Source organism: Lycium barbarum, chromosome 12 (genome assembly GCF_019175385.1).
Source record: "Lycium barbarum isolate Lr01 chromosome 12, ASM1917538v2, whole genome shotgun sequence".
Classification (NCBI taxonomy): domain Eukaryota; kingdom Viridiplantae; phylum Streptophyta; class Magnoliopsida; order Solanales; family Solanaceae; genus Lycium; species Lycium barbarum.
The window spans coordinates 89,743,754-89,756,550 of NC_083348.1; the positions used below are offsets into that span (position 1 = coordinate 89,743,754).

Below are 12,797 nucleotides of genomic sequence, written 5' to 3' on the forward strand. Positions count from 1 at the left end.
ATGATGTTCTCTATTTTGAGAACCACGATTCTTGTCTCTCCCCCTAGTGTCAGTCACCAAGACATCTGATGAGGAGGAGCCTTGAGATTTTCTTCTCATCTCTTCATTTAAAAGACTGCTCTTGGCAAGATCCATAGAGATCACACCATCCGGAGCAGAATTTGATAATGAAGTTCTAATAATTTCCCAAGAATCTGGTAGGGAACCAAGTAGAAACAAGCCTTGAATTTCTTCATCAAAATTAATACCCATAGCAGATAACTGGTTCATGATCCCCTGAAAAATATTCAGATGATCTGTCATTGCGGAACCATCGTGGTATTTTAAACCCAGCATTTGCTTTATCAGAAACATCTTGTTATTACCAGTTTTTCGAGCATACAAACTTTCAAGATGCTCCCATAGGGTCCGAGCATGTGTCTCTCCAGAAATATGGTTCAACACATTATCGTCAACCCACTGTCTAATAAAGCCGCAAACCTGCCGATGCAACAAATTCCACTCTTCATCTGATTTATTATCAGGCTTTTTATTTCCAAAGACAGGTTGATGAAAATTCTTGACATAGAGCAAATCTTCCATTTTGTCCTTCCAAATGGCATAATTTACGCCACTCAAAGTAACCATTCTACTAGTGTTGGCTTCCATCGTTTATCACAAATACAAATACTATTTTATTCGAAGACCAAAGTAATTATTTTCTGATGTGGAAGTTCAGACTGTGCTGCAACCACAGAGCATACTCAGACAGAACCTTGGCTCTGATACCACTGGTTGGGAATAAAATAGACCCGCAAAAATAATATTCACGGTATTAGTGATAAACGCGGAACACTAAGTTATGGTTAAATCAGCAAGAATAAAATGCAGCAATAATGACACCAAGATTTTACGTGGAAACCCTTCTGAATAAGGGAAAAACCACGGCCAAGAGGAGCAACTGATATCACTATAGTAAGGAATTTTACACTGTGTAGTCACGAGTATAAATACTCCAAAGACCACTACACACTCAAAAAAGAAAAACACTCCTTTGATTTTTCCCACCTCACTACAATATCACTCACACTCTATTTTTCTTCACAGACTATTTTCTTACAGTCTATGGAATACCTCACTTTGCTCTCACTCAGATGTATTATCTGAGATTTTGGTGTGTATAGCAAATGATCTTGGTGTATTACAAATGAACCATAAGCTGCCTATTTATAGGAATGAATTTCCTATGATGAGGTAAGCGCTTACGTCACGACTATGATGAGGTAAGCGCTTACATCACGAAAATGTGAACAAAAGAATTGGCTTGTTGGCCAATTCCACAATTGCTACAAATGTGATTTTGTCAAAGGAAGAAAAATCTTCCTTCCTTAAAATATGGGATAGGGGACTGGACCCCACACTATTATTATATCATGTACAATGGAGTGCATCAAATTAGGCCTTGCTCTTTTCGTGTTCGAAGGTACTTGCATAAATCATCCATTATGACAAGGCTCTCCATAAGAAAGTTTATCGATACGAAATAACGATATATATCATGCTGTTCTCAGGAGAAAAAAAAGAGGTCATGAGAGAAAAATGAAGGGGACCAAGTTTAATTCCCTAAAGCACATAACTTTTAGAAATAAGGAATGATTTGTTTTCTTCACTAATTAAGTATCGGTAACAATTCCAAATACACAAGGAAAATGTTAACTTATAAGCTTTGCAGCTTCTTGCAAGAAATCAACTCCTTAAGAAAAATGTTTGCTTTTGAATTTTCTAAGAAGGTTGTAGACATTTCGACATCATGCTATAGCTTTCTTTTTCAGTGAAAGCTATCATACATGCTTCTAGTCTTTGAACCGACAAAGTAGTTTCTAATAGGGAACGTACTTAAATGTATCCTACAGCCAACTTATTTACAATATGACCGAAGTATACACTACCTATACACTTCAGATGTATATATTGTGTACAAATATGTATATTATATGTATAGCATATGTATATTAGTATAAAGTATACACCACTTATACATTGTGTCCATATTTTGTAAACTGTGGTATTTGAATGTAATTTTCCCTTTTTAATATAGCCATGTTATATGATATCTTTGGGGCTTTGAGTTTCAATGGCCGAAAGGCCCTTTAGCGGGGGTTGTTTAGTAGGAAAATGGGCTTATTGCATTCCAATGGGCCTTTTGGACCTGGTAGTCTAATCTCTGGGCCAAGGTGTTTGTCTGACAAACTAGACATCCAATACTGTACTCTGTAGTTCTTCCATAGCATTACGGTATACCTTCTGAAGCTCAAAATGATAAACCCTTGCAGAACCCTAATTTAGTCCTCACACAGCTAACAGAAAGAAGAACTGAAAGACTTTGAATAACAAGAACAAGAAGCTGAAGTAGACACACAAGATGGGGAAACTACCACCATCCTTAAGGTCAGCCAACTTTGCTGTAAACACTCTCATTAAAACTCCATCTTCGGTTCCTCACCAAAATATCCCACCCCCAACCACAAAACCCCATTATTATCCCAAAAAATCACAATCACCAAAGAAAAAACCCACACAAAATACTGAACCCCAACTCCCATCAATTACAGCCTTTGATTCAACATCTCTTTCAGATGCTAAAACCCTTTTCAACTCTCTCATTTCCAATACCAGAAACATCCCTTCAGACAATAAATTCTATAATGCAATCTTACAATCATTTTCCTCCAATTCAACTCTCCAAGATTCAATCTTTTTTCTTAATCACATGATCAAGATTCACCCTCCTTTCTCACCTGACAGGTTTACATACCATGTTCTCCTAATCCAATCTTGCAAATCAGTTGACCTTTCTTTAACCCCTGTTCATCAAGTTCTTAATCTTATGACTAATAATGGTTTCCCACCAAATAAAGTCTCAACAGACATTGCTGTGAGGACCCTTTGCTCTTCGAACCGCGAAGAACAAGCCATTGAACTGGTAAAAGAACTTTCTTCAAAAGACTCTCCACCTGATACATATACTTACAATTTTATTGTCAGGCATCTATGCAAGAACAGGCCTTTGAGTACTATGAATAACTTTATTAAAGAAATGAGGGAGGGTTTTGATATAAAGCCTGATCTTGTTACATATACTATTATGATTGACAATGTTTGTAATAGTAAAAATCTTAGGGAAGCGACTCGATTGTTGGGGGTGTTGAGTGAGGAAGGTTATAAGCCTGATTGTTATGTTTATAATACAATTATGAAGGGTTATTGTATGTTAAGTCAAGGTGGTGAAGTATTAGGTGTATACAAGAAAATGCAGGAGGAAGGAGTGAAGCCTGACCTTGTGACTTATAATACATTGATCTATGGATTGTCGAAGTCGGGAAGGGTGAAAGATGCTAAGAAGTTTTTGAATGTTATGATGGAGGAAGGCCATATTCCAGATGCAGTCACGTATACTTCATTAATGAATGGGATGTGTAGAGAAGGAGATCCGTTAGGAGCGCTGGCATTGTTGGAGAAAATGGAAGCACGAGGCTGTGAGCCTAATTCGTGTACATATAATACATTGCTTCATGGGTTATGTAAGGCAAGATTATTGGATAAGGGAATGAAACTGTATGATGGTATGAAGCATAATGGTGTGAAACTTGAGACGGGGTCTTACGGAACGTTTCTCAGAGCTCTCTGTCGGAATGGCAGAGTAGCAGAAGCTTATGAAGTTTTTGATTATGCAATAGAGAGCAAGAGTTTGACTGATGTTTCTGCTTATACAACTTTGGAGAGCACTTTGAAGTGGCTTAAAAAAGCTAGAGAACAGGGACTTGTCGTTTGACCTCCATTGCTGGTATTCTGATTCATCTGTAGTGTTTTTTTTACTTATTCACGGGCATTCTTAATCTTCCTTAGAGATTTTTCACCTCTCTAAATGTTCCTCTATGGGCTTGAGAAGTCTAGTCTTCTCATCATTTGATCCTTTTTATGTACTTTTTCATGTTAAGAAATACACAAGAGTGTTTGAATTAATTGTACATATGGCAGGAAGTATGTGTTTGAATTAATTGTAAATACAACAGGAGTTATCCAACTGGAGAGCATGGAACATTAACTATTTTCCAATTATTTAGATAATAATACTAAGTTCTCGTTGTGTATATAATATACCCCGCTGAGTGAAACCAATATTTGCATCAGATTGGAAATGTATTAAGGTCATCTTAGTGTCTTGAATTGTCTTTTGCTTTATCGATTTTTTAATAATGGTAGTGTTTGGGCCAGCTTGTCTGCAACTTCGACTATTCCATTGGATACCTACTAACTCTCACTAGCATAGGTACCGGGTAACTCTACCTACCAAGGCTTACGCTGATGGAAGAAATCACCTAGTGTTCTTTGTCTTGGATTTGAACTGGTCTCAAGGTTCTCCTCCCACTGCATAAACTACTGAGCCACACCCTTGGATGTTGTTTAGCGCTTTATCCTTGAACTATGAAAGATGAAAAAGTCAACTTCAACATTATATTTTTTTCTGTTTGTTTGGTAAAGAAATAGGTTTATTCCACACCCCCCCCCCCCCTCCCCTTTTTTTTTTTTTTGATATAGTTGTATAATCAAGACTCTGATGTTCCTAGGGATCTGTGTCTGTTATTACTCCCAGTAGTTTGGGTCCTGAAATTTCTCAAACACTGATAATTTTGGCCTTTCTGTACTTCTTTAACTTGGTTTCCTATCTTATGCCTCTTAATAATTGTCATTTTTACTTGAATGGTGCTAGATGAGCATATATTCCGCTGAAGAATAGTTCACAATGGCATGTATCTTGACCTTAGATTCTCGAGCCAGCAAAGAATATTCTTTTGAAAGACTTTGCTGAATCCTTGCTCTTTGTTTCTTGACCAGTCGGTCTGCTTCGATAATCATTTGAAGCATGTGTTCAGCGGCTCTGTGCGGTATTTAGTTTTGCCTGGCACAAATGTAGAACGGTTGATTGAATGAATGACTTGCCTGCTGGTAAAGCTTTGATCATCTCCCAACATTCTGTTCTGCCCGTCTTTGGGAGCAATTCAAAACTTTTACAAACTTATGCGTTGTCTTGCTGTGCGCTTGTTTGGAAATCTTTGAACTGAACATGGGTATAGGCATACAAGAGATGAACTTTCAAATCGAAGCAGGTAGTTAATAGTCTAGTGAGGTCAATAGCTGGCTTTCTAGCGTGCTGATTAATTATGCAAAGAGTTGGAATGGCAAGAAGTGATCCCAAGAGGCTGAGTGACATTTTAAGGCACAAGGCCTCAGCTTGGCTGGCTTGAAAATTTATTGAACTTTCTCCTAAATTTAAAAACCATCCTGTTATTGAGCATGTGTTATCAGAGATTGGAAGCACAACCACTAACCGGAGAGGGATCCTTATATACAGCTGATCGAATAGATCCGAAGACCATCTTCAGTTTATATGTTACATTTATTTCTGAAATGAAGCAGAGGAGTCCATCTGAACTCTGTAAATTTTCCAATTTGGATCTCTGTTGCTTATCGTAGTGTTGCAGCTTTTGGTGTCTGAAATGTTCTGTTCCCATGTTCAGCCCGTAGCTCAGTTAGCCCATAAAACGAATTAGTCTGAAATAAACTTACATGATGTTAAAATAGATTCCAAGATAGAATATGGATCAAATCTAAATTCCCAAACAGAGTCCAAGGCCCAAAATTTGTTGGTCGAAGCAAGTGCATTTTTTTGCGCGGATTGCCCATCTTTTGGGGTGGTCTTTAAATTTGCCCCTCATATTTGTGGTCTTTAAATTATGCCTCTCATATTGCTGGTCTTTAATCTTTGCCCTTCGCGTTGCAACCCTGAGCGTTCACGCAGAAAGCATGAGGTTTTGGGTTTGAACTCCCGCTCAAGCATAAATTAAAAAAAAAATTGCAAGACAAAGTTTTGAGTAGCGTGTATGCCGGACCCATCATACACTTGTTAAAAAATTACCAAAGTTATGTCGGACCCGGCATACTAATGCCTTATCGGCAGACTTGGCATATAAGTATGCCGGGTCTGGCATAACTTTGGTAATTCCTTAACAAGTTTATGCCGGGTCCAACATACTTATGGACAAACTTTTAGTTAAGCCTTAACTAAAAGTCTTTTCCTAGTTATGTCTTATGGGGTAGACTTTTAGTTAAGACATAACTAAAAGTATGTCCCATAAGGCGGAATTTTTTCTTAAGGAACTAAAAATTTGTCTTATAAGACAAAGTCTATGTCTTAAGGGGCATACTTTTAGTTATGCCTTATGGGGCATACTTTTAGTTATGCATTAACTAAAAGTCTGCCCCATAAGGCATAACTAGGAAAAGACTTTTAGTTAAGGCTTAACTAAAAATTTGCCATAAGTATGCCCCCACCGGCATACACTTGTGAAGGAATTACCAAAGTTATACCGGACCCGGCATACTTATGCCAACTCTGCCCATAAGGCATAGTATGCCGGGTCCGGCATAACTTTGGTAATTCCTTAACAAGTGTATGCCGGTGGGGGCATAGCGAAATTTAAACTCTACCTTGCGATTTTTTTTTTTGAATTTTTGACTGAATGGGGATTCGAACCTGGAACCCATGGATTTTAGCCGAAGGGTAAAATTTAAAGATTTCAAATATTAGGGGCAAAATTTAAAGACCACCCCAAAGAATTGCCCAAGCAAGTGGCTGACTGGGCTGAGTATAGGAGCATTATGTCCCTAAAATGACAAAAATAGGCCCACACACTCTTTGATTCTATTAGAACGGGTTTGGACTCAAAAGAAGGCTATATTGCTCCATTGCATGGATTTTGGCTTATGATTCTGTCACATGTGGATGTCTATTCTTTTCATGGGATCTGCAAACAAGAAATCTGCTTGATTGTCTGTTGGTTTCTTTTCAGTGCACTGAAGAATTTCAAATTGAAGTATGTAAATATATGGATAAGGTTCTATGCTCATAATTTTCTGACACTGAAATCACATGTTATCTTTATTATCCTAGGTTTCAGTGTACCTCTGTGCCATTGGGGTGTCCACTGTCAACCAACTGCTTATTTCTTACGAGAGATGAATCTGAGACGGGTTTAGCAAATTCAACTAAATGTATTACTTTCAGCTTGAATCACTAATGCATATACAAAAATAAAATATTTAAAAACGTAAATATATAATCAGGAAGGGGGCTTGGCGTAACTGGTAAATATGTTGTCATGTGATTAGGAGGTCACATGTTTAATAGATCCTTGAGCTCCGGCTCTTCTCTTGATCCCATGCATAGCGGGGCTTCTTAGTGCACAGGGTTCTCCTTTTTATCCTTGTGTCGAGGGTCTACCGGAAACAACTTTTGTACTTCCTAAGGTAGGGGTTCTGTGCACACTCTACGCTTCTCAGATTCCACTTTGTGAGATTTCACTGGGTATGTTTTTGTTGTAAATATATAATAGATTACTTTCATTTTGAACCTGTTGATTCTAAATTTCGATTTAATAGCCCCCGTTTGTTATACGTTTAATGAGTCAAAGAGGGCTTCGCAAACTGAAGCTGTGACTGAATTAATGGCAAATGGTTCACTCAAGAAGCACGAATAAGCATGTAGTATATTAAATTTTCCTCTGTTGCTTTAGTTACCCAACAAATCGCCGCCCTCCTCCATACTAAATCTTTTTTTGTTCCTATGTATATAATCTTTAAACACCACCTCAGCTCAATTTCCAAGATACGATAATTAACTATACAACCTAAAGTTGTTCTTTGTCTACCCAAAACACAACCTATTACCCATTCAAAACAAATAGAATAGTAATTCTTGTAATGAAAATGTTTTCCAGCTAAATGATTCTTGTTCACCTAAAACTCTATATCTAGCACAATGCAACCCTAGGCTGATAAGTGATAACTATTCCAAATTTTCCTGATTCTTTATGCATGCAGTGTCTAGAAACATCCACATTTCCCCATGTATGTTAAAAAATAATCTGAATTCAACTATACGATAAAGATCCCAAAAAAAAAAATGGAATCTTGCAGAAAATTGTTGGGTGAAAAGGCATAGTCCAGCTCTAGAGCACTCACTATTGTCAATGATTGAATTCAGAATTCATCCAATTAAGTAATGAATGCGAAAACGTTGCTAATTCTGAGGCCATAAGATGCAAGGGAAAGAAAATTGTATCAAATTGCATATTGTTGCTAAATGACGTAACAAGATTACTAAACTATTGTTGGTTACCTAGATTAGCTGTCGCTTGCAAATTAATTCCAGGAAAAGGGCATGTCCCTATAAATAGATTCTTGAATGATTGATTGTTACCTCAAAATCAAGTGAACCTTTCTTCCAAAACAAATCAAAAACCATGACAATGTCATCTAAATCTAAAAGTCTTCTATATCCTGTTAGATCCATTAGCTTGCCTACAAGATTACATCCCAATGACCTAAATATTGGGGCGGAATTAAACAAACTGAAAACCTCAGAACTGTCGTCTCATAGTGTAGAAACAATTCAGGCTGGTGTTCTTGGTCTTGTAGAATTATACAATTCCTTTCAGGAACTTATTCAGTGTCCAAACACACAAAAAACTCTTGTACAACATCAAAATGGGGCTATAGTAGAAGAGGCACTGGAGGGATCCCTTGAGTTACTTGAGTCATGTGCTAATATTAGAAACTTATTTTGTACTATCAAGGAACAAGTGCAACTTCTTCAGTCAGCGTTACGACGAAAAGGTAGAGAGTCAAGCATTGAGAAGGACATTGGAAATTACCTTGTCTTCAGGAAGAAAATGAAAAAAGAGATAGTAAAGAACTTGAAGAAATTGAAGCACATGGAGAACAGAGTTGGATCTTCTTTGTTTTTGGACATTGAGCAGCACTTAAGGGAAGTAACAGGAATGACTATATCAGTTTTTAAGGCCCTTTTGGTAATTTTGTCCTGCCAGGATACAAAAACTAAGCCTAGAGGGTGGTCAATGATTTCAAAATTACTGATCACAAAATCAGCTTCTTGTCAAAGTAGCCAACTTTTCAGTGACATGGGGAGTGTTGATATAGCTCTTGGCGATCTTCGCGAAGATATTAAGAGCAATGATGCTAAAATTGATGTCAATATTGCACGAAGGAGATTACAAACGCTTCATGGTAGCATCGAGGGATTTGAGGCTGGATTAGAAAGCTTGTACAAACAATTGATCCAAAGTAGAGTTTCATTTCTTAATGTTCTGGCACATTAAGAACACAATAGTGTACATATCCTATAGGTCATACACAAATTTTTTGTTATAGAGAAGTATAGTTGACACGAAGCTATAATTAAATCTTAACTTTGAGATCAGTGTGTCTTCGTGTTTTTGTCTCATCTTTTACAATATCGCGTCTCAGATAATTAGTTTACTATTTATTTCATTCTTGAAATACAGAAGTTAGTGCTAGTTGTAGATACAATCCCACAGTCTAGTGGTTCTACCACACCGTACCCATCAGAACTACTTTGCTAAGTTCAATAACTATTATTGAGTAAAATTTTGCATGTGCCGTTGCCAAAATATTTTCTCCGACTTCTGATCTGTAACGAAGAGCCAACAAGTTCATATTAATAAAGGCTAAATACCTTAAGTTGACATTTTTAGACACCTTAACTTGACATATTTACTTTATGGATGTGCCGTATCACCTGTGGTTTGCCTTATACTGCACCGGTTTCGGTCCAGACATAACAACTGGGCTTCACCTGGAGTGAGATCGGCCCACTCAAGTTAGGCATGTCTGAAGCATGAATTATTTCAGGGAGGTTTACGCAATGGGTAAGTTACACGCTTGACCGGTAGACAAAAAATAATTATACTCGATAGCTAATATATATAAAAAAATATACACAATCATGTATGAAAAATATATATATTATGTATATTTTACATTAATATACAAAAAATTATACATTCGCTAGCTATTATTTTGGCTAGCGACTATTTATGTCAATTTCTCGTATGAAGATAATTTGTTTTAGTTGCTTAGTTTAAATTTTGATCATACTTTTGCATGCGTTTAGTACAAAAATATCCTGGTAGATCATCAGGAGTTTCTAATGGATGGACTTGCCACTAATCTTGGTGAATCACCAGGATTTTAACACAAATTATGTTATGAATTTGGAACAAATTGTCCAATTTTTAGCGGATCACTAAAAGTTTCTACTAAGAAATTTCACCAACATGTTTTTTTTTTTTCAAAATTGATCTAGATTGGTTCAAATCAACCCGAATAACTCCAAATTTGACATTTTAATACCAATCCCAATAATTTCCAATGGTTAGATTCAACCCAAATATTCAAAATCAGTAGACTCACTCTGTCTTTTTCAACAATCAAGCCTATCAATGGTTCTCAAGGACGACACCGGGCAAATCTTGTCCAATATTATTAAACATAAGCTTCATGGGTCTAAGCTCAGTCACATGATATATGAAATATCTCGACCTACGCGGCTAAGCCTCCACCTTACACTTAGATTGACAACAATCTTAGATGATAATTGATTTAATTAAAAGATGATCTGAAATTTGGGGTTTAGGTTCTATACATATCTTAAACTAGTATTCTATAGTTTATATGCATGTTGCAGAATCCATGAATTTGAAAGTACTAATAATTGTCATCCATGCTGTAAAGCAAAGAAATTCAGTACTGACAATTGGAATAAGATACAGTAGCCAGCAGTGCTTCAGATTTGGTGAATGTTTAATCAAAATACAATGAATTAAGCTCGGATAATTATCTTCACTTAGCAATAAATAAAACCACATGCATGAATGGCATTGGTTGTTTTAGTAGTTTATAACCATTTGAGTATAATTCTCAACATCTTTACCTGCTAAAGGACTATTTCTTGTACGATTATGTGAGATTGAAGCCATAGACAAAAGTATAAGACAAGATGTTTTTCCTTTAATTATTTTCTGGTCTTTTGGAGAACAATTAATGAGCACTTAGCACAGGACTAATTTATGGAAAACCACATGCTAATGACAACCACAAAGGAACTGGATGATATTTTGATAAAACATGTTCAATTGTTTCAGTTTTTCTTGTCCGAAATATTTCGAAGGTTCATGGACTAACGATGAATGTTGCTTCATTAGTCTTAATTATATGAATTTATCTAGGAGGAATAATTAATTGAGGGACAAGAAAATGACAAGATGTGTTGTAAAGTCTGATCAATCCTAACACAGAACCTGATAATATGGACAAAATAGTATCTTTGCAAATCCACTAATAGATCATATGGACAAAGTTATACCTTTGTAAATCCAATTTTATTAGCTAAATGCCTAAATGGTTTTTATATGGAACCTATATATGCTCTAATTATTTCATAATGACGACAATAAGTTGCAGAACCAATAATTTATATAACGGGATTAAAAAAACAATATAATGTTACACCTTAATATTAGAAGTTGTGGCTTAAGGAATTTTTTGAATTCCTTTGTCACTATATTAGAATTTTTCTTTATGCCAAGGAATTTGATATTACATATATTACAATTTTGAAGATTAATTTGCCACTATACTAGAAGTCTAGAGTTTCTCTTATGTTAAAGGATGCAACAATTTATATACATTGAAAAAATTATTTTGACCCTATTTGCACAATACTCCTATAATTTTGGACAATTTGGACTAGCTCCATCCCTGAGTAGTACAGTAATGACAAGAAACATAATTTTTCGCCATGGATGTGATCTTTCGAAATAAATTAAGCAGATGAAATACAGGAAGGAATTCTAATTTGTTTTAAATAATCTACAGTGTCACCTGAATGAGCTACATTTTCTGTCACCACATGCAGTTCATGGTAAAATAATGGGAGTGGCAGTGGGATCTGTCCGGTAAAGTGTATCTTTCCGCAGAAAAAGGGCCTAACGAAAATATTAGCCATTAGAGTCCTTGTTTGATGTTGGCTATTCAAAATCTAGCACTGTTTAAAACTGGCCCCATTGAATTTCTTCCCATGCAAAATTAATTCGTTATTTGAATGGTTTTTTCATTCTTGGTACGTATCCAGCAAAAATGATAAGACAGCTATGAAATTTTGGAAGTTCACTGTTTCTGTAGCTACTTGCTAGAATATGTCTCTCTTGGACTTTAAAATAGGAAATCTTTTCATATATAAAATGATTGGGGCGGCAAGAAAAGGCTATCTTGTTTACTGTTCTCCTCTGTAGCTGGGAATGATGATTACAGATTGAGGAATCAAATTGTGAGTAGCCTATTTTGTGACCACAAGATTTTAAAAATTTATAGGCTGCCGACTGTTTGCAAATGACTATGACTAAGGCACTGCAACAAATTAAATTGTGGAAAACGGAGAGGAGACCGCAGTGCTTAATTAGCATGGAACGGACGCCAAAATTAGCTCATAAAAAATATGACTCGTTTAACCCACTTTAAGATAATCTTAAAGTAAACCACAAATAGAGGGCCTCTAGAATGTTACTCGATTTAAGATAATCTTATTTAAAACTATTTTAGATTGTTACTATCATATAAAGAACATATTGTGGTCATTAGCATAGAAATTTTAAGATCAAAGCCTAAAAGATTATGTTATCAGAAAAGGAATCTTAACTTCACCTCGAATGATTTGTGTATTTCTTTCCTCAGATCCAACTCAAAATCAATCATATCGACCCTGCCTAATTTAGCAATGAAAATTTATCAATCATGCTAGCTGATAATTGCATTATATGGTTCAGATTTCAACGAAAATATATCAATGCTTCACTAATTAATCATCATGAAGAAAGAAT

General features: G+C 36.0%; 2 protein-coding genes across 4 annotated transcripts; both read left to right on the forward strand.

Moving 5' to 3' along the window:
• Positions 1-2,253: 2,253 nt before the first annotated feature.
• LOC132623267 (pentatricopeptide repeat-containing protein At2g17670) lies at positions 2,254-5,619 on the forward strand. Of its 3 annotated transcripts, none has more exons than XM_060337999.1 (2): positions 2,254-3,823; positions 4,751-5,619. In XM_060337999.1, the coding sequence occupies exon 1, from the start codon at positions 2,402-2,404 to the stop codon at positions 3,809-3,811; it is 1,410 nt and encodes a 469-aa protein (XP_060193982.1). In that variant the 5' UTR covers positions 2,254-2,401; the 3' UTR covers positions 3,812-3,823; positions 4,751-5,619. The 3 variants fall into 3 exon arrangements, with proteins under 3 accessions (XP_060193982.1, XP_060193984.1, XP_060193983.1); XM_060338001.1 differs by lacking the exon at positions 4,751-5,619 and adding an exon at positions 4,305-4,644; XM_060338000.1 differs by lacking the exon at positions 4,751-5,619 and adding an exon at positions 4,310-4,643.
• A 2,723-nt stretch (positions 5,620-8,342) lies between these two features.
• On the forward strand, positions 8,343-9,218 carry LOC132624628 (uncharacterized). The gene has a single exon (XM_060339376.1). It carries the CDS (start codon positions 8,343-8,345, stop codon positions 9,216-9,218), a length of 876 nt encoding a protein of 291 aa, XP_060195359.1.
• Positions 9,219-12,797: the final 3,579 nt, after the last annotated feature.

Excerpts from the sequence above, each read along its gene's own strand:
- LOC132624628 (XM_060339376.1), top strand. The coding sequence starts at position 8,343 with ATGACAATGTCATCTAAATCTAAAAGTCTTCTATATCCTGTTAGATCC.
- LOC132623267 (XM_060337999.1), top strand. The coding sequence starts at position 2,402 with ATGGGGAAACTACCACCATCCTTAAGGTCAGCCAACTTTGCTGTAAAC.